The sequence below is a fragment of the Gracilinanus agilis genome, chromosome 2 (genome assembly GCF_016433145.1).
Source record: "Gracilinanus agilis isolate LMUSP501 chromosome 2, AgileGrace, whole genome shotgun sequence".
Taxonomy (NCBI): domain Eukaryota; kingdom Metazoa; phylum Chordata; class Mammalia; order Didelphimorphia; family Didelphidae; genus Gracilinanus; species Gracilinanus agilis.
In genome coordinates this window covers 202,512,673-202,535,128 of record NC_058131.1, presented here as the reverse complement: position 1 = coordinate 202,535,128, position 22,456 = coordinate 202,512,673, and the positions used below count along the sequence as shown (strand labels likewise).

Here is a 22,456-nt window from a genome sequence, read left to right as displayed (position 1 = left end):
AGAAATGAAGAGAAGTAAAAAAGAGGCAGATTCCATATAAGGAAAATCTTTCAAACAATTAGAACAGTCCAGAAATGGACTGGGCTATCTCACAGGAACATAGAGAATTCCTTGCCACTAGAGATCTTTGAGTGGAAATTGGACAATCATTTGTTCGAGATGTTGGAGAAGGGATGTGAGGTTCCACATTCGGTTTGGACTAGATGACTTGTGGCATCCCTTGCAATTCTAAAATACTATGATCCTTATATGTCAATCAATAAGTATTCCTTAAAAGTAATGATGACATCAAAACAATTTGGTACTGGTTAAGAGACAGAAGAGAAGATCAGTGGAATAGACTTGGGGAAAATAACCTCAGCAAGACAGTATATGATAAGCCCAAAGAGCCCAGCTTTTGGGATAAAAATCCACTATTTGACAAAAACTGCTGGGAAAATTGGAAAACAGTATGGGAAAGATTAGATTTAAATCAATATCTCACACTCTACACCAAGATAAATTCAGAATGGGTGAATGACTTGAATATAAAGAAGGGAATTTATAAGAAAATTAGGTGAACATAGAATAGTTTACCTGTCAGATCTAAGGGAAAAGGAAAGATTTTAAGACCAAGGAAGAGTTAGAAAACATAACAAAATGTAAAATAAATAATTTTGATCACATTAAATTAAAAAGGTTTTGCATAAACAAAACCAATGTGATCAAAATTAGAAGGGAAGTAACAAATTGGAAAAAAATCTTTATAACAAAAACCTCTGACAAAGGTCTAATTATACTCAGATTTATAAGGAGCTAAATCAATTATACAAAAAAGTCAAGCCATTCCACAATTGATAAATGGGCAAGAGACATGAATAAGCAATTTTCAGATAAAGAAATCAAAAATATCAATAAGCACATGAAAAAGTGTTTTAAATCTCTTATAATTAGAGAAATGCAAATCAAAACAACTCTGAGGTACCACCTCACACCTAGCAGATTGGCCAAAATGACAGCAAAGGCAAATAATAAATGTTGGAGGGGATGTGGCAAAATTAGGACATTAATGCATTGCTGGTAGAGTTGTGAAATGATCCAACCATTCTGGATGGCAATTTGGAACTATGCTCGAATGGCTTTAAAAGACTGTCTGCCTTTTGATCCAGCCACACCATCGCTGGGTTTGTACCCCAAAGAGATAAAAAGGAAAAAGACTTGTACAAAAATATTTATAGCCACGCTCTTTGTAGTGGCAAAAAATTGGAAAATGACAGTATACCCTTCGATTGGGGAATGGCTGAACAAATTGTGGTATTTGTTGGTGATAGAATACTACTGTGCTCAAAGCAATAAAGAACTGGAGGAATTCCATGTGAACTGGAAAGACCTCTAGGAATTGATGCAGAGTGAAAGGAGCAGCACCAGGAGAAAATTGTACACAGAGACGGATACACTGTGGTACAATCGAATGTAATGGACTTCTCTACTAGCAGCAATGCAATAATCCAGGACAATTCTGAGGGACTTATGAGAAAGAACACTATTCACATCCAGAGAAAGAACTGTGGAAGTAGAAACACAGAAGAAAAACAATTACTTGATCACATGGGTTGATGGGGACATGATTTGGGAATATAGACTTTAAGCAATTACCCTAATGCAAGTATCAATAATATGGAAATAGGTCTTGATCAATGTTACATATGTAAAACCCAGTGGAATTATTCGTTGGCTACATGAATCATATAGAAAATATATTTTAAAACCATAGAAAAATATTCTGTCAATTAAATAAATAAAATTTAAAAATTTTAAATTTAAAAACTACTGATGACAGCTTGGCCAATGTGACTAAAAAGGGAAATGATAAATATTAGAGAAGTTGTAGGAAAATTGGGATACTAATGCACTGTTGGTGGAGTTGTGAACTGATTCAGCTATTCTGAAGAAAAATGTGAAACTATGCCCAATGGGCTATAAAACTGTGTATAATCTTTGATCAAGTAATAACACTATTCAGTCTATATGCCAAAGAGATAAAAAAAAATGGGATTGGAGGAAGAAACTCTTTGTACAAAAATATTTATTGTTCTTTTTGTGGTGGCAAGGAATTAGAAATTGAGATATCCCTCAACTGGAGAATGAACAAGTTATGGTATATGATTATAATGGAATACTATTGTGCAATAAGAAATGATGAGTAGGATGATTTCAGAAAAAGCTGGAGAAACTTACATGAATTGATGCAATGTAAAGTGAACAGAACCAGGAGAGCATCATGCATAATAATATCAATATTATACTATGATAACTGAATGATTTAGCTATTTTCAGCAACAGGATGATCAAAGACAATTTCCAAGGATTCATAATGAAAAATGTGATCTACTACCAGTGAAAGAACTGGTGGAGTCTGAATCCAAACCAAAAGATACTATTTTTCACTTTATTTTCTTCATGAGTCTTTTAATGTCTTCTTCTACAATATGACCAGTATTGAAATATGTTTTGCATGATTGAACATGTAGAACCCATATCAAATTGCTTAACATCTCAGGAATGGGGTGCAGACAGAGGAAGGAAGGAGAGAATTTAGAATTCAAAATTTTAGAAAACAAATGTTAAAAATTACTTTTACAAGTAATTGAGAAAATTTTTAAAATATATTTTTGAAGTGTTGATGTTAATGTGTCAGCACTATACTAGGCACTTTAGATGCAAAGATTAGGAAAAATGATGCTGCCTGCAGGTACTTTCCATTTGTTTGGGGGCAGTGTACCCTGTAAGAGGATATAAAGGACATACAAAATTGTTTGAGGTGGGAGTGGGAAGCCTAGCTGTAGGGATTAAAACAGGACTCATAAAGGCAGGGACATTTGAGTCAAACTTTGAAGGAAGTTAGAAATTCTGACAGAGGTAAAAGGGGAGTGCATTTCTAACATGAGGGGGAAGTATGTGAAAAGGCACAGAAATTAGAAAAGGAATGTCATTTGTGAGTGGCAACAAGAAAGCTAGTTTGTAGCCACATTCAGAGGAAGAACTGTGGGAGGAGAAATACAGAAGAAAAACAACTGCTCGAACACATGGGCTAATGGGGACGTTATTGGGGATATAGATACTAAACGATAACTCTAGTCCAACTATCAATAATATGGAATTAGGTCTTGATCAATGATACATGTAAAACCCAGTGGAATTGTGTGTCAGCTAAGGGGGACTAGAGGGGCTTGGGGGAGAGGGAAAGAACATGAAATATGTAACTATGGGAAAATATTCAAAATAAAAACTTAAAAAATAAAAAAATAAAGGTAGAATACAAAAAAAAAAAAAGCTAGTTTGGCTGGACCATGTTGTGATATGCTTTAAATTCCAGGGAAGTTTGTATATGAATTTGAGACAGTAAGGAACCAATGGAGATTGTAGAGAAGTAAAGGGACATAATCAGAATGGTGCTTTGGGAATATCACTTTGGAAGCTATGAGGAAGATGGTTTAGAGAGGGAGAGACTAGAAGAAGACCACTTAGGCTATTGCAATAGTCCAGATGAAACATGCTGCAAATGGAACATCTTTTAAGATACGCTTTTCTAACCCAACCACCTATAAAATACCTACTCAGTGCTGAACATAATAATAGGTATAAAAAATATTTTTAGTGAAAAACAAATTATTTCTTTGTTTAATACTCCCTATCTGTTGTAAAAAAAAAAAAAAAAAAAAAAAAAAAGAGCAACAGTCCTATTCCTTAGGAGAGAGATGTACAAAAGGGAGATGTACAATAAATTCTGATCTGATGCTACTGTTCTTTTTTTCCAGGATTTTTTAAATTTTATTTTTCTCCAATTACATGTAAAAAGTTTTTAATATTTTAAAAATAATTTTGAGTCTTGAATTCTCTACCTCTCCCCACCCCCACCACCCCTATCTCTGAGATGGTAAGCAATCTTATGTAGATTTTACATGTGATACTGTGGTTTTTTTACTTTATAGTCATGCAAAACACATTTCCATATTGGTCATTGTTGTTAGAGCACACCCATACATAACCGAAACCCCAAGATAAAACTATAAATACGCTAATGTGAAAGATGACTCCAAGTTCTTTCTCTGGAGGTGGATGGCATTCTTCATCAAAAGTCTTTTCAGGATCATCCCAGATCGTTGCATTGCTTAGAGTAGCCAAGTTTTCTAGAAAATCATCTTACACCATTTCTGTTATTGTGTACAATGTTCTGCTGGTTCTTCTTATTCCACTCTGCATCAGTTTATGCAGTTCTTTCCAGATCTTTCTGAAGTCATCTTGTTGATAATTTCTTATAGTACAATAGTATTCCATCACCAACATGTACCACAAATTGGCCATTCCCCAATTGACTGACATCCTCTCAATTTTCAATTCTTTGCTGCTACAAAAAAAGCTGCTATAAATATTTTTGTACAAGTTTCCTCTTTTTTAATTCTCCCTTTCCCCCATCTTTTTTATTATCTCTTTGGGATACAGACCCAGTAGTGGTTTTACCAGATCAAAGTGTATGCACAGTCTTCCAAATTGCCCTTCAGAATGGCTGGATCAGTTCACAACTCCACCAACAATGATGCCAGTGTTCTAAGGGCACCTAGGTCCCCAGAGTCATTCCATGAGTGTCCTGTTTTGTGTCAATATAGGAAAGTCATAGTTTTTAGAACAAGAGAAGTCATAGTCTCAATAGGAGGGTAAAATTTGTGAGATTTGTAGTGGCAAAGAATTGGAGATTGAGGGGATGTCAATCAATTGGGGAATAAGCTGAACAAATTGTGACACATGTTGGTGATGGAATACTATAGTGCTATAAGAAATGATAATCATAATGAGTAAGGATCAGCTGTATTATAGTATAACAAAAAATAAGCATAAAAGAACTGAAAAGAAGGTGGGCTGGTCATAAACATAAAGTGATGACTAATATTGTCCATGTTTTCCCCTCTTGGAACCTATATAATGTTGAGACCAAAAGGAAGGTTCTAACTCCTTGAGGACTTCCATGGAGGATGTTATTTTTTTGTTCCTAAGTCCTATCAGTCTTATATGGCTCTTTGTGACCTCATTTGTCCTTTTCCTGGCAGAGATACTGGAGTAGTTTACCATTTCCTTATCCAGCTCACTTTACAAATGAGGAAACTGAGGCAAACAGGGTTAAAGTTACTTATCCAGGATCACATAGCTAGTAAGAGTTTAAGGCTGGATTTGAACTCAGGAAGCTGAGTCTTTCTGACTCCAGGTCCAACACTCTATTTACTGTACTACCTAACTGCCTATCTTGTAGAAAACCTCCTGTCTAACCTCCATAGGAGCCGCTAGGTGGCACAGTGGATAGAGTTTTGGGCTTGGAGTCAGTAAAATTCTTCTTCCTGAGTTTAAATCCAATCTCAGACACTTACTAGCTATATGGCCCTGGGCAAGTCACTTACCCTGTTTGCCTCAATTTCCTCTTCTGTAAAATGAGCTGGAGAAGGAAATGACAAACCACTCCAGTGACTCTGCTAAGAAAACCCCTATGAGATCACAAAGAATCAGGACACAATCAAAAAGGACCGAATATGACATGTACAAGAGAATCACACTAAGTTGAGAAGACTTAGGTTAAGTTGTAATCTGCACCTTTAAAAGAAAAAAAAAGGTATTCTCAAAGATGAGATCACAGCTCCTCGCAGTATAAAACATAATTGAGGTAGGAGAGGAGAACTAAATGCATTATTGCCCCACAGTTCATGGAATAGCAGAGCTAAGATCCAAATCTAGGTTATTTGACTCCAAGTCCAATATCACACTACCTCCTAAATCATAAGATAACAATGAATAATACATAGCACCCACTCAAATAAAACAACATGGAACCCAAACAGGATTGAAAAGGAAAGGAGTGAGTTTGAGAGAAGATTGAAACCTCCACCCTAATTAACATGGATGCTCAGGGTCCAGATTTCCAGATTGAAATCAAACAAGGCATAAACTAATAGCAGATAAGTCCTCAATTTAGGAGCAAGTACTTGATCATTAGATAAAATCAAAAAGGAAATATAGTGAGATTAGTTAAAAGAAGTAGACATGCCTCTGGACCTATTTATAGTATAGCAGCAGATTCCAGTAAGAAATTCTAGCATCAAGGCTGCCTTGGGGCCAAAGGGAGAATTTCCCAAAGGAAAGGGGGTGGAGAGGCCACTCATGATATTCTCCCATCCCTCTATCAAAGGTGAAGGAAGGGTGTGGATATTCCCATCCCACTGAAAGAGACTACTGTCCTTGGATCAGCAATGGCTGATGACATCAAGAGCTGAAAGACACACCAAAGACAAAATTGGAAAAAAAGGCAACTTTTTAGGACTCTTCTGGAGTCCAGAAGAAAGCTATATTTAAGAAAATTTTTCTAAAAACTCCACAAAGAGAGAAAATGACTTTAAGTAACCACAAGTTTTACATTACCCTTTGGTCATATGTACTCTCAAGTTCGACCCCACCCTTCTCAAGCAAGGTTCTTGTGTTTGGGGTTCTTGTGTTTGGAAAGGTGTTTGGTGAGAATTCTTTGTGCTAACCATTCTTATTATACTATTTCAGTAAATATCCTTCAGTAATTCAGTAAATTCAGTAAAGGTAATTAACTCTTGACTGATTAATTGGTATTGAATGGAAAGCATGCCGAATGGGGACCCATGAATGATAACATTAGAAACCCACAGGATTACCCCTAGAACCTGAATGGATGAAGTAGGCAGCCACCCACTGGAGCACTAACCTGCCAGTTTAAGAGGCAGCTAAAAAGTAGCCCCAGAGGGGCTGCTACACAAAAAAAATGGAGGTATGTGCATGGTCCCTCCTTTTCTTTCACTAGGTTCTGATTTTTTTTTATTCTTTTCTATTCTTTTTGCCTGTAGCTTCTCTAGACTTTAACTTTGAAGTCTAAAAGTACACTTTTTTCCTAATAAAATACCACTAACATTACTTTGTAAAGTAGTCAATGCCCTCTGGAGTTTGTTCTAATAAAAGTTGATCGTTAGACAAAGAAATGGAGCTAAAAGTTAAAATCTTCATATTTTAGAACTTGCTAACTTATGTAAGGCTTTCCACACAATCTGGCCCCCAAGATCTTTCACATCCTTTTTTTTATTCATCTTTCGTAATACTGCAACTGAACATAATTTGTCATTCTCTGAACACACCTGACACTTTCCTACTTGAACATCTTTGTTCCTTCCTATCCTTCCCATTCCACCTGTTCTTCAGGGTCTAGAAAAACAGTTTCTACCCCTAATGAAGCCTTTTCTGACCCAGAAAATACTTCTCCTGCCTCTAAATTCCTTTGACAGGGTCTTTGTATCTTTCTTATGAAGTTATCACATTCTATCACATTTGTCTATCTTATCTTCTTCACCAGATTCTAAGGTCCTTAAGAACAAGGACCATATCAGTTTCATTTTTTTATTCATTCCCCCTTAGCACCAAGAATAGGGCCTCAAATATAATATTTGCTCAGTAAATACACTTCAGTTCTTCAAGGATAAATCAGAAGTATGGGTTTCTCCCGCCACACTAACCTACCTCGTGTTAACCCCCAAGGTGGGGAGTTGTTAAGCCTCAAACTTGGTAAATGGTATCCATGCATTTCTGTAACTGAAAAGTTCACCACCTTGCTGTCTTTATGGGGATCATGGAGCTAAGGCTAGAAGAAACCTGAGATGTAGTCATTTCACAAACATGGAAGCTGAGGCCCATGGAGGTTGCCCCATCATAAAGGTAGCTAACAAGCATCAAAGGTGGGATTTTAAAGCCAAATCCTTTGATTCCAGAGCCATTCATTGTTCTTTCTGCTGTATTATCTAGAGTTCTCTGGATCTAGTAAACTACCATAATCTTCCAATAACCAATATACAATCTTTCACCTGGTTCATAGCCTTTCCAATTTTTTAAGACCTCCTGAACTAGCTTTTGAGAATTCAAAGTAATCTATAAGACATAAAAAGGCACTACAGGAGAACCTCAAATAAGATGTTGAATAAATTAATCAATTTATTATATTCCCTTTTAAAGTTCTATAAATAGGATTTCAAGTGGGAAAGTTCCCAAGCTTTACCAGAAACAACAAATTATCTTTGAGATGAGACCATCACTAAAATTACTCATCGTAGAGGGGTAACACTGATAAGGGCTTACAAGCTGGGGGTAACAGTGGTCAGATAGCCTCACACGTATTGTCTTCTATCTCCCTACTTCCCCAAATCTGTCACTACCTGGAGCTATCTGCAGGTATTGTCATCTGAGCAGTATAAGCAGGGTGTTCCCACATACCTTTTGCACCTTTCAAACCTGATAAATGCTCAGTGCTTAGTTCAAATACCTTTCTGTGCAGGTTTACTATGTTGACAATTTAGGTCACTAAAAAACACGAGGATATCACTGTTCCTCTGCTGTTCCTGTGCAAGGCTGACACGAGTCCAGAATCATAGATTTAGTGTTGATCCACCTTTCTCCAATAGGACAGGCAAGTTCCCATGATGTCAGGGGGCCAGCTGGTACAGAACTTAGAAGATCCTAGCTAAAGAGGCCAAGGCTTTCTGGTGGTTAGTGATGTCCTGAGTGATGTCACAAGAGGGTGGAGTAGGGATGGAGCTTAGCAACTGAGTGCAAACCATCCCCAGAGAAGCATGGGGTTACCCTGCAGGTTAATAAGCTGGATACCCAGATAGCCCTTGAGCAAACACATAGAGTAATAAAATACTGGGATTAGAAGGACCTTCAGAGATCATCTAATCCAACCACTTTATTTTATAGATGTAACAATGTAATCCCTGAAGTGCCTTAATCCATGGTCACACAAGAAGTCAGTGGCAAACTGGGATTCAGATTCAGGGCTCCTTGACTCCTAGCCAGAGGCTATAGATTTAAAACTTGAAGGGAACTCAAGGGCCACAGAGTCATAGGAACTCATGACAGGAACCTTAGAGGCCATTTGGTCCAATACCAAATTTTACAGATAAGGAAACTTAAGGCCCAGAGAAGCTAAGCAATTTGCCCAAAGTCACATACTAAGTAGATTCCAAACCAGGTTCTCTAACTCCAAATCTAGTATTCTTTTCCCAATACTACAATACCTCTTACCCTACTGCCCTTTTCACATTATACCATACTTGTTATTCACTTGTTTCAGTTGTATCCAACTCTTCATAACCCCATTTGGGGTTTTCTTGGTAAAGCTACTGTAGTGGTTTGCCATTTCCTTCTCCAGTTCATTTTATAGAAATTGAGGCAAATGGAGTTAAGTGATTGTCCAACTAGTAAGTGCCTGAGGCCAGATTTGAACTCTGAAATGTGTGGAGTGGAATTCTGGGGAGGCTTGTACCCCAAGAAATCACTCTAATGAGCAGACAGGAGACTTGATAAGATTCTGGCAAGAAAAGTGGCTTTATACAGAGAAAACAAGTGGACAGCAGCAAGGGGAAGGGAAGGGGGGAAAGGGGATTCTGCCCACAGAAGTGGCTTGCTTGGGGCAAAGATGTCCTCTCTTCTACATGCAGTCACAAACTTTTATAATAATCTTGATGCAAGATTCTCCTCCTCCCCTCTGTCCAATCCCACAGAAGGAGGGGCTATGATGTTTCAAGTCTTGAGCGTGTGATTTTCAACATTATGTACCCCTCAAAGCCCCCATGATCAAGAAAAAACCCATCACTATCAAGGGATTCCCAGGCTGGGACCATGATACTTTTGAAACTTACTGTACTTTTCCCTCCCTCAGCTTATTTTATAGTTTGGCTTTCTTCCCAGGATACAGATAAACTCTTCTTGAGGCTTTTGAAAATAGGTCAGGAAAACTAAAAGTTTTATGGGGTGGGGGGCAGTTTTAGTCTAAAAGATAGTAACACTAAGGGGTCTTGAAAATTGGGGTTACAACAAGCTGAATACTACTCTAAGAATTACACACTGAACCTCATCCCACACAAGAAGATGAATCTTCCTAACTTTAGTCCTCAGGATCACATGCTAGTAAGTGTCTGAGGCTGGATTCAAGCCCAAGAAGATGAGTTCAAAGATCCCACACGCTATCCCCTGTACCACCTAGGTGCCCCATGTACTATGAGTCCATCATGTTACTAGTGTTCAGATTCATGGATAACTTACACAAAATCTTTCTGGCAAACTCAGAACAATCCTACTAAAAGGCAGGATATATTGTGCCCTATGATCTTCAGTTAGATGGTATTTCTAGGTCCCCCAACCATACTTATAATTTCCTTTATATAGCTCACTAGAGTATATAAAATTCTAGTTCTTCTATTAGCATCTTTTCTTAAAGTTAAAATTTCTAGGAGTTCTTACTAATATATACTTTCACATATATATATTTCTGAAAAGGAATCACATAGCAACTTTTTAACAGTTAACACAGGGGCAACTGGATGGCACAGTGACTAAAGAGCCATATAGAGAAAGAAGTTCCTAGGTTCAAATCTGGCCTCAGACAGATTTCCTACCTGTGTGACTCTGAACAAGTCATTTAATCCCATTTGCTTAGCTCTTGTCCTTCATTCTAGCCTAAGAACTTTACTAGGACGGAAAGTCAGGATTTTTTTTTAAACCCTTTCCTTCCATCTTAGAATCAATACTGTGTTTTGGTTCTAAGGCAGAAGAGCCAAAGGGGCTAGACAACGAGGTTAAATGATTTGCCCAGGGTCACCAGATTGGAAACCTCCTGTCTCTAGGTCTGGCTCTCAGTCCACTGAACCACCTAGCTGCCTGTGAAAGTAAGGATTTAGGAAAAAAATCAACACATTCTTCTGAACTTAATGAAGAGATTAGCTTGGTATTTCTTAGCGCAGAACATAACCTAGACTAGATGAGACACAGTCCAATGTACAGTTGATAGAGGGGGAAAGGATCTAAAGAAGTTTAGAGTTAATATATGCCCAGGGCACAAAATTAATGCTCTTTACCTCCCTCAATCCAAAATCCAATTAGTTACCAAGCTTTTGTCATTACTACCTCTATAACATCTCTCTAACTCTGCTCTAGCCTGTCCTCCTTCAAAAATCACCATACCTTGCCTGGATCATTGCAATATCCTCCCTTCTCCTACTTTCTCCATTATATCCATTATATTACATGCCCTTACAATCATATACCACAACTTGTTCAACCATTCCCATTGGGTGGACATCCTTCCTGTTTTGTTCTTTGCCACCATAAAAAAAAAGCCTTCATAAATATTTTTGTACATCTTGGTCCTTTCCACCTATCTTTGATCTCTTTGGGATATAGACCTAGTAGCGGTAATCCTTATTCAAAGGGTAGGCACTATTTGATGGTCCTTTGGGCATGGTTCCAGATTGCTCTCCAGAATGGCTATATGAGTTCACAGCTCTATCAACAGTGTATTAGTGTCCTTTTTTCCCCCACATCCCCTCTAACATTTATCATTTTCCTTTTTTGTCTCATTAGCCAGTCTGACAGATGTGAGTTTTTTAATTTGCATTTCTCTAATCAATAGTGCGACTAAAGATAGTTTTAATTTCTTCATCTGAGAATTGCCTGTTCATATCCTTTGATCATCTGTCATTTGGGGATCTCTGACTCTATGTTGCAGAGAAGGAGCCAAGTTACATTAACAGAAGGAATTACCTCATTTCCTCACCAATTAAAATCACAGGTCTAGTCCCTATTCCCCACTCATGGACTCTACAGTCCAGCCAAATTGGCCATTTTGTTTTGTTCCATACCAGGCAATCCATCCTTTTGCAAAAACTCAAATGGGAGATATCTACCTTCCTCACCTCTAATTCTTCAAATCTTAAACTTCCTTCAAAGTTCATCTCCACTGCCACTTCCCTACCAGATGTCTTTGCTGAGATCCCCTCTTCCTCTCCAATCACCTTAAATTGTATTCTATTTTTATACTTTATATCCCTGCCCAGCAGAATGCAAGCTCTTTGAGGATGAGGACCAGTTCTTTGTGCTTATATCCATAAAAACTAGTACAGTCCCTTGCACAGAGTAGGCCCTTGATAAATGTTTGTTGAATTGAACTAAATTAACAAATACAGGATGGATTTAAATTTTATTTTGGTCAAGAATTCATTCATTTAGCTTTGACTTGTTAATAATTTATTAATAAGAATGATTTATTTTAATTTTGATTTTCATCAAGAATTAATAGGAAAAACTCCTAAAATCTGAGACCAATTAACTTAGAAGGCAGAGGTTCAAATCTGGTCTTGGACACTTCCCAGCTGTGTGACCTCAGGCAAGTCACTTAACCCCCATTGCCTAGCCCTTACCACTCTTTTGCCTTGGAGCCAATACACAGAATTGATTCCAAGATGGAAAGTAAGAGTTTAAAAAAAAATGACTAATAAATGGGTTGGTGAGACTAGGCATCAGATTTCCCCAATCTTTGACACAAAAGGGTGTCTGAGAAGGTGCCTAGCTTTCACTGAATTTGTGATGGTTTCAGCATTACTGGATCCTTTTGGTGGTCTCCATTGTTCTTCATGCCTACCTTGGGAAGGCTCAGCAGAATTATTTGGCAGGGCCCCACTACCAACCACCACCAAGGGAAACACTCTCTACACAGAGGGACCACACCAACAGGCACATAAAGACAACAGCACACAAACACTTGGCCATCTGTCTGGTCTCTTTTGCATTTCTTCCTCCAAGCACCTATAAGGTTCTCTACAGGCCCGATGGTGAGGGGATACTTTCCAAACACACACAGTGGGAGCTCCACTTTGCCCTGCTTGTAATGTGCTGGCTGCAAGCAGCCCTAGCAAGGGAGAGGCACAGGTGCACTCCTTGGGGCTATTGGCTATGGCTACTGTCTTCCTACTCCTGTTCAGCTGCACACTTCCTTGCTCAGGATCAAAGGATTTAGAGCTCCGTGGGACCTTACCAATAATTCTAGCCCAACACCTTCATTTTACAGATGAGGAAGCTAATGGCCAGAGAAGTGACGTGATTTGTTGGAGGTCACATAGGTTGTAAATAGCAGAGCTGGGGATTGAATCCAGGAATTTTCTCTCCACCACACCAAACTGCTTTGGTCTCTTACATTGGGACCCTTCCCAAATCTCATCAAGAGACTGAGGCTTCTCCCAAATCTCATCAGAGACTAAAATGTAACTAGTTTAAGATGAGCTATGATCTAATTAACTGTAACTCATCTAAGGTAATGTTGTCATAATAGAAGAGCTGGGCTCTGCATGCTGTCTTCAAAGAGAAAAGCCAGATTTTTATCCATGATTATACAGTATCATCCAAAGGAGAGAGACATAATAATCTAGTGGACATAAGTGCTTTCTACAGAGGGGCTGTTGCTCAGTCCTTTCAGTTGCATCCAACTGTTCATGACCCCATTTAGGGTTTTCTTGGCAAAGATACTGGAGTGGTTTCCTATTTCTTTCTCTATTTCATTTTTCAGATGAGGAAATTGAGGCAAACTGGGGTAAATGACTTGCTGAGGGTCACACCACTTATAAGTGGCTGAGGCCAGATTTGAACTCAGAAAGATGAATCTTCTTGACTCTAGATCTGGCAGTCTATCTATGGTACCTAGCTGCCCCTATGTGAATGATCCCAGAAAATCAACCAGCTTTCTTTTCCTTTTGTTTTCTGAGCGCCTTGAGAGTGAATGGGGTACCCTGGAAAATGAAAGGCAGCACAGGATAGAGGGATAGAGCTCTGGACTTAGAGAAAGGAAGGCAAGGATTTAATCCTGCCTCAGATACTCACTTGCTGTGTGACTCTGGACATATCACTTAATCTCCCAGGATGCCAGTTTTTTCATCTGTAAAAATGATGAGGGTTTTTCCTGGATGGCTTTGAGGTGCTTTCAGCTCTAAATCTATGATCCTATGATAGGTAGAAGAGTGGTGAGGGAGCACGAAGAATGCCTACTTTGTGCCCAAGGCATGCCCCGGTTTCGTACATTTCCCCATTACTTACCCTGTGTCCAATCTAGCCTAAGCGCTGTTGTTAGCTAGATAGAATATAAGGTCCATAAGAACAGAGGCAGATCCTTCATAACCCAACACCTGGCAGAGCCTTAATAAATTCTATTAATGGATTAGAATGACTTCTTCTCCATTATAAATTGTTATTGTCCCCTGGAATTCTGGGTGAGGCTGACCCTGTATTTTGCAGGGATTCCATGCTGCCATCTCTACATAACAAAATTAATAAGCTGATTTCATGGTTCCTAGAAGTCTGTTGTTGATCAGTCCTTCCCGTGTCTGATCACTCTTGGGCAAACTAATAAAAGTAAGTTTCTCATTTGCTGAAAACCTAATACTCTCAATGGCATTATTTAGAGCTTGAAGGGACCTGAGAAATTAACTGGTCAGCCTCCTCATTTTAAAGGCAAGAATATTGAAACCCAGAGAGACATAAGGATTAGTCCAAGATCAGATATAAAGTGGCAGAGCCAAGGTATGAACCCAGGTCTTGTGACTATAAACCCAGTGTTCTTTCACCAATCATAAATAAGAACTTTGGCACTTGGTTAAATTCAACTGAGCACAGACCTAGAGAGGGAAGGTCCTGGGTTCAAACATGGCCTTAGATACTTCCTAGCTGTGTGACCCTGGGCAAGTCATTTAACTTTAACCATTGCCTCACTTTTACTGCTCTTCTGCCTTGGAACCAATACACAGTATTGATTCTAAGATGGAAGATAAAGATTAAAAAAAAAAAAAAAAAGGTTCAACTGAGCAGGGGTAGGACTTAAAAAGGGATCCTATGACCACTCTTGTGCTTTGTCTAGGTAGACTGGAAACATGAGTGTTGAGGAGGTAGAAGAGCTAGGAGGCTAGGCTATTCAAAGGAAGGCAGGAATAACTGGAAACTGAGTGGGGACCCACCAATTGAGGAATGACTGAATAAGTTATACTTATGTGATGGGACACTTTTCTGCCATAAGAACTTATGAAGGAGTTGGTTTCCAAGAAAACTAGGAAAACCTCTATGAACTATAGCAAAGTGAAGGGAACAGAAGGAGGAGAACAATGTATACAATAATAATAATATTGTAAAAACAAATAATTTTGAAAAACACAGGAATTCTAATTTTAAAAATGAGTATCCACAGCTCCAAAGGACTCATAATAAAGTATGTTCCCTACTACAAAATAAAGAGGTGATAAACTGAGAGTTCAGGTTAAAGTATATTTGAGTTTGTCTGTTTGGACATGGCTAATGTGGGAATTTGTTTTGCTTGACTATATGTACATATATCTATGTTTATAATGGGTTTTGGTTTTTTCATTTTCAATGAGTGGGTGAGAGAAGAAGAGAGAGAGTTCAGAAATTAAAATAAAATTGAATTTAGAAAACCAAAACAAAGGGAGACAGGAGTGGGTGGAGGTAGAGATTATAAACCATTTCTGACAGGCTCCTTTGGGAAGGAATCTGGTCTTAGATATCTTTTTATCCCCCACATAATACTAGCATAGTGCTAAGAATAAAGCAGGTGCTTAATAAATGTCAATTGAGTTTAACTGAATTGAATTCATCATCCAGGATCCATCCTTTGGTCTTACTTCATATTATCCCTTGCTTTTTAAAAATGAAACCCCTTCCATTTCTGGTATATCCTAGTGTGATATTAGTTTCAGAGAGTTTTGATGAAAACCCAAGATATTTCATTTCCCAACATTCTCTCTCTCTCTCTCTCTCTCTCTCTCTCTCTCTCTCTCTCTCTCTCTCTTTCTTTCTGTGTGTGTGTGTGTTCCTCTCTCTGTCTCTCTCTGTCTCTCTGTCTCTGTATCTGTCTCTTTCTCTCTCTCTCTCTCTCCATCTCTCTCTGTCTCTGTCACTGTTTCACTCTCTCTTCCCCTCTCCCCATACCCCCTCACCCTCTCTCTCTCTCTTCCCAGGTCCAAATGGTTAGAGTCCCTTCTGAACAGAATCTTGTGTAGCAAATACTATCCCCCTATACCAGCATTGGCAAAAGTTTTCCAAGTTTGCATGCGCAAATTGCAACTTCAAGCTCCCCCTCCGTCCCCCCCACATTACCCCAGAGAGCGGAGGAAGGAAGTGCTCACTTTGGGTGGCTGGACAGAGGGGTGAAGCATGCAAAAAATGTCCTCTGGTACTGGGAAATAGGGAAATGGAAAAGTTCCCCCTCCTTGCCAGTTGGGCATTCATGCCAATACTTTGCCAATGTTGCTCTATACTATAGTACAGAATAATAGATGGACACTGTATTTGAGAGATATGAAGCAAAATGCTCAAGAATGGGGGCCAAAGGGTTGGGGTTTGGGGAGGATTATTGTGACAGTGAACATCAAGGCAGGCTTCATGGAAGAAATGACACGAGCTGGGCTTTAAATGATAGGTTGCCAGGCGGCACAGTGGATAGAGCAACAAGCCTGGGGTCTGACCTCAGACACTTCCTAGCTCTGTGACCCTGGGCAAGTCATTTAACCCTGTGGTGCCTCAGTTTCATTATCTATAAAATGAGCTGGAGCAGGAAATGGCAAACCACCCTAGTATCTCTGCCAAGAAAACCCCAAATGTGCCATGAAGAGTCAGGCATGACTGAACTACAACAAACAACAAAGGAATTCCATAGACAAGACAGGGAGGGAAAATCTTCTAGTAGCAGAGGGAATATCCTGAACAAAATCAGATATAAGCCATGCTCAGGAGGCAGGTGGTCCAATTTGGTGTTAGCATAGCATGAGATGAGATTGGAAAAGTAGGGCAGCACCAGATTATTAAGGACCAAATGCCAGGTCGGGCAATATGGAGGCCACTAAAGATTTCCAAGAACAAGAGTCAGATGACAAGATCACCAGGGAGGAAGAATGTATCTGGCTGTAGTATGAAGGATGGAGAGAGAATGAAGGGCATTCTGGGGCAAAGACAAAATATTAACAAAGTGAAAAATGAAGGTCACAGTACAGAAGGACAGGAGAGAGACCAGACAAACAAGAAGCTGTAGGATCACAGATTTAGAGATGGAAGGGTCCTTAGAGGATACTTGATCCAGCCCCGCCATTTTATAGCTAAGTATCAGAGGCTAGAGAAGCTCAGTGACTTACCTAACACCCCAGGGGCATCAGTACCACGGACAGAGGCCGCCAGAGACAATGGACAATGGAAACGAAGAAGATGACTCCTTTAGAAGGTCTCTGTTACTTTTTTATACATCTCTGTCCTTGTCCTCTTGGTGTGACACCCATATCTTTTAAAGGGTTACCCATTTGAACCATGCAGAGAAACGGAGCTGAGAAGCTTCCCTCACTATGGACAAAACGTCCTTCAGGCCGACATTTCCAAAGAGCAGATAGGAGACTTTGGTTTCTCCCATAAATCCCACATTGGTCCACAAGATGGCAATGTGGAAATACAGGTTTCCAGAAGCCGGCTCCATTACAGCATTTATCTCTCCCAGATCCATCATTGCCCACGCGTCTCCTTGTGAGGCCCTGAAAGAATTTGTATGCCAGCCTCTTGGTCATGCCCCAGTGAAGTACCTAATAAATCCTGGCTTTCTCCAAAATGCTCACTAGACTTACTTCCCTCTCCATTAGAGAACAGAATTCTGCTGTGGGTGTGCCTCTCTTTACACAAGAGATGTTCTTTTGTTCTTAAATTGGGAGTACACCAAATTTGGGTCAATGAATCCTATTTTAAATGCATTAGAAAAACTGACTATTTAAAGCATCGTCATGCTAATCACTTTGTAAACCAGAGAATCCTTTGTGTGCATGAGAAAAATCACAGGCTGCATGCTGCATAAGTGGATTTTTTCCTTCATTCTTTGGAGTCACACTCTCTTGTGCCTGGAACATAGTAGGAGCTTAATAAAATCTTGTTGATTGATTAATTAAAGCTGACAAGGTCTCAAAGATCATCTAATCAAGCTCTGCTTATTTTATAGATCAGGAAACTGATGCCTGGAGACAAAAAGTCAGGAGGAAATGTTGTTTACTGCCAGGATTTCAAACCCAAGAAGCCTGACTCCAAATTTAGGGCCCCTGTCATTGTTCCACAATGGCAGTGGATACAGAATTAGGCTTCTGCATTCAGACACTTGTTCTATGCCATAAAATAAAGGAGTCTGTGTCTGGCTTCAACTATTTTTTTAAAATGAAAATGCCTTTTTTGGAAGTTTGCAATTATGTAAGTCATTTCCAAGTTAATCATATAACAAGCATACATTAAATACCTACTGTGTGCCAGGTTCTATACTGGGCATGGGGGACACAGACACAAAATGCATACAAAGAAGTGAAATATCAACATCATGCTATTGCTTATAAGAGAGAGTACCAGACAGGGAAGTCTTGGTATTATAAGAGAATACATTTTGACCTGGTACAGGGGAAGCTAGGTGGCTCAGTGGATAGTGCACCAAGCCTAGAGATGGGAGGCCCTGGGTCTTCCTAGCTGTGTGACTCTGGGCAAATCACTTAACCCCCATTGCCTAAACCTTACTATTCCTCTGCCTTGGAACACAGTATTAATCCTAAGACAGAATCTAAGGATTTTTTAAAAAACTGGTACATATCTTAGAGGCTTCTTGAGGAAACTCCTCATTTTTATAGATCCTGTTTATATCTTGTGTGTACACAATTCTTTACACATTGCCTTCCCCATTAGACTATAAGATCCCTGAAAACAGGGACTGTCTTTGACCTTTTTTGTATCTTCGGCACTTGGCAGAAAGCCTGACACATTTGTTCTTTGTTGTTCATTCATGTCCATCTCCTTGTGACCCCATGGACCATAGCTATCCATGGGGCTCTCTTGGCAAAGATGCTGAAGTGGTTTGCCATTTCAAGCTCATTTTACAAATGAGGAAATTGAGGTAAACAGGATTAAATGAATTGCTTCAGGTCACACAGCTAGGAAGCATCTGAGGCCTGATTTGAATTCAGGTCTTCCTGGCTGTTGGCCCAATGCTCTATTGTCCTATTCCTAATTCCTCTTTAAAAGCTTTAGCTCTCAGAGGGCATCTAGGTGGCTCAGTGGACTGAGAGCCAGACTTAGAGACAGGAGGTTCCTGCGTTCAAATTTGGTCTCAGACACTTCTCAGCTCTGTGAATCTGGGCTAGTCACTTAACCCCCACTGCCTAGCCCTTACCACTCCAACCAATGCAAGCCTCTTGGTCATGCCCACACAGTAACTTCAAGCTATAGTCATTGATTCCAAGATGGAAGGTAAGGGTTTAAAAAAATATAATAAAATCTATAGTACTGAAACCTCATAGTTTCATCATCATTTCTTCAGAGTTCTAAGCTGAATGGTTAAACTTCAAAATGTAAAGTTGGAATCCTAGCCTAGAAGGGACCTCACCTACTATCTGGCCTAAAACCCCCTCATTTTAGACTTAAGAAGACCAAAGACTAGAGAGGTTAGTGATACAGTCAAGGGGACACAATAAAGAGCATTACAAGGAGGGAATCTGAACCCAGGGGCCTCTGGTTCCAGAACCAGCAAGCTTTCCACTATACCACACTACAGTGCTGACCTATCCTTACCCCCTTATGCCTTTTCCTATTAATTCTTCCAAATGGAAAGCCAGTTGAGGTTAGAAACAGGATTCCCCTGGGATCTCCTGCTCACTCCCCAACACAACCAGATCCTCTTCCTCACAAAAATCCTTACTAACAGGCTCAAAATTCTCTTCAAGCATTCAAGATAGGCCAAGAAGCTGAGAAGCAGTGAGGTGGCACAATAACTGGAGTCAGCAAAACCTGAGTTCAAATCCAGCCTCAGATACTTACTAGCTATATGACCCAGGCCAAGTCCCTTAACCTCTGTCTACTTCAATTTCTTGATATGTAAAATGAGGATAATAATAATACCTCATACGGTAATTGCAAAGGTCCCAAGATATTTGTAAAGCACCCATCACAGAGTAGATGCTTAATAAATATGTATTTTCCTTCCCCTGCAGATTAGAATGGAAAGAGCACTGGATTCAGTACCCGAAGACCCGAATCTGAATTCTGACTTTGCGACACTCCTGTCTTACTTAGGCAAGACATTTAACATTGTTTGGGTCTTGGGCCTCAGTTTCTTCACCTGTAAAATGAGCAGTTCAAATTAAATTATCTCATTTAAATCCAATTTCTGGAAGAGAATTCCATGCCTGCTTAACACCTTCCCCCTTCTCCCATAATGAAGGAAGGAGGAAAAGACAGATAGAAAAGACAGAAATACATAATTAGGTCTTACAAAGAAAAAGCACAGAATTTCTCTACAGTATATAAAAGTTCCATTCTCTGAAGGAAACCTATAGAGGATGGGCTTGGGGAAGATGCTGAACAGGATACCAAAAGCTGACGGTATCGTTGCTCCCTGAGACTAAGCAGAATTGGCTTTGCCAATGTACAAACTTAATTAAGAACAAATATGACCACCACTCCCCTTTCCAACTTGACAGATAATAAATATAGAGCAGTCTTTCAGGGCTAGACTATCAGGCTCATCCACAAAGCAATTAAATTTTCTCCTGAGGGGAAAACTATATTAAAAGAACATAAGCCTAGGTAGACTAAACTCATAGAAGCTCAGAGATTCACTCAGAGGGCATCTGGTCCTACCCACTCCTGTGATCACTGCAGAACTAGAAAGAATCTTAAAAATCACCTAGTCCAACTTCTTCATTTTACCAATTGGGAAACTGAGGCCAAAGAATTAAAATAATTTCCCCAAAGTCACACAGGTAGAAAATAGCTGAGATGAAATTTGAACCCAAGCTCTACAATCCCAAAGTCAATATTCATTCCACTGAATCACTCTTTCTCCTCTAAATGTTCCATATCCTATTTTGAGACCTTGCCTTAAGTGAGTATAGAGAGACTATCAGTTTTATGTGGGACAATATACAGGGATTTTATTGCTGACAAGTATGCATGATGTCGAAATTTAGAAAAAAAGGATGCAAAAATCTAGCCCCAGTCCTTTTGCCCTTATCCCTAAATTTATTTGCACAGCCACCCAGAGCATTATAGACTTATAGATTTAATATGGAAGGATGTGAGACCCAAAAGACACTGGAGAGGAGAGATGGGCTACCCAGAAAAGCAGCCTAATGACAACTCAAGGGGACATCAGAGGCTCTGTCAAGGGAGAAGTGAATTCACCCCAGCCGCACACATCCCTACACATATGTGCTTTGGGGCCACACATATTCCTAGCACATGATTCCCCTCATACACATTCCCACACATATGCAATCTATTTATATCTTCCATGTATGTTCTTTTTTCTAAGGTTTCAGCTGTCCTGGGGTTTTTTATTATTATTAATTTATTTGTTTGTTGGTTATATTAAAATTCCTAAGTATCTCACTCCCTCTCCTCCCCATACTACAAAAGGCTTCATTGAACTAAGATAAATATGTATATATAAAGTATTTTTTGCTTATTTTTTGTCTTGCTTGTTTATTTTTCAGTTCTTTCTCTAGAGATAGACATTCATGAGTTATCCTTCAAACATTGAATTCTGTAGCTGCAATGTTCCCTTGGTTCTATTCATTTCACTTGCCTCCATGTATGTTCACTGGTCACATATATTCTCTAACACACATGATGTGGTCATCTGAAGAAGAATGCATCCCATGTGTTACACTTATATGCATGGTTACTGCTTAGATGCCCAGGCTAGGGGAGAAAATCTTGTCAGTGAATTCACTATGTTCTTTAAATTATCTTTGCTTTGAACTCACGTCCTCTGGTCTGTAAAAATAAACACAATGGAGAGACAGAGCAGGACAGCTCATGAGCTGCGGTTCTGAGTCAATGCTAACCCAGACAGAACCTCAAACCTGAGATAGCTTTGAGGGGAAGGGGTCCCTGGGTGCTAGATATTTCCTCCTCCCAGAGAACATATTTGCTTTCTAAAAGTCACCTTTCGTGCCTTATCTCAAAGGTATGATTCATTTAGGAATTTTAGTACAGTGGTTGATGAGGGAAATACTTTTATATCATGGTAGCTGCCTGTAACAAGTTGTAAATAGTAAAGAAAGGTTCCTTATATAAGGGAATGAACACTGAATTGAGAGTCAAAGGACCCTGTTCAAATCTTGGTTTACCCAAGGATCTCACATGACTTTGGATGCAGACCTTCACCTCTCTGAGACTCATTTGAGGAGGCTGTAAAATGAGAGCACAGGACTCGATAGATGATCTCCAAGGCCCTTTCCAGCTTTAAATCCTTTTGTCCTTTGAGGGTTCATGTCAGAGGTAAACTACCTGATCACATAATTTCCCAAGGCCTTCTGGTAAAGTGAATAATTTAATCGTCTGAAAATACCAACCTTGAAAAGACTTCTCTCCTTTTTTCATTTTCTTCTTGGAGAAATGAAGGGTTTTGTTGGTCCGTTTGTGATTAGAGAATATGTGATAGGGAGGAAAAATGGACCAATAGAGTGGGATGACAATAATAGCAGGAACATGGATAATAAAGGAACAAAGAGACACTCACTCAAAGGGA

The 22,456-nt window shown here is 39.3% G+C and overlaps 1 protein-coding gene across 1 annotated transcript in view; it reads right to left on the bottom strand.

Annotated features, from left to right (window-relative positions):
* The window catches only part of ALLC (allantoicase), a 98,932-nt gene extending 81,525 nt beyond the window's left edge, over positions 1-17,407 (bottom strand). The window contains 1 exon segment of the mRNA XM_044659565.1: positions 17,207-17,407. Within this exon segment, the coding sequence (XP_044515500.1) occupies positions 17,207-17,407 (201 nt within the window).
* Positions 17,408-22,456: the final 5,049 nt, after the last annotated feature.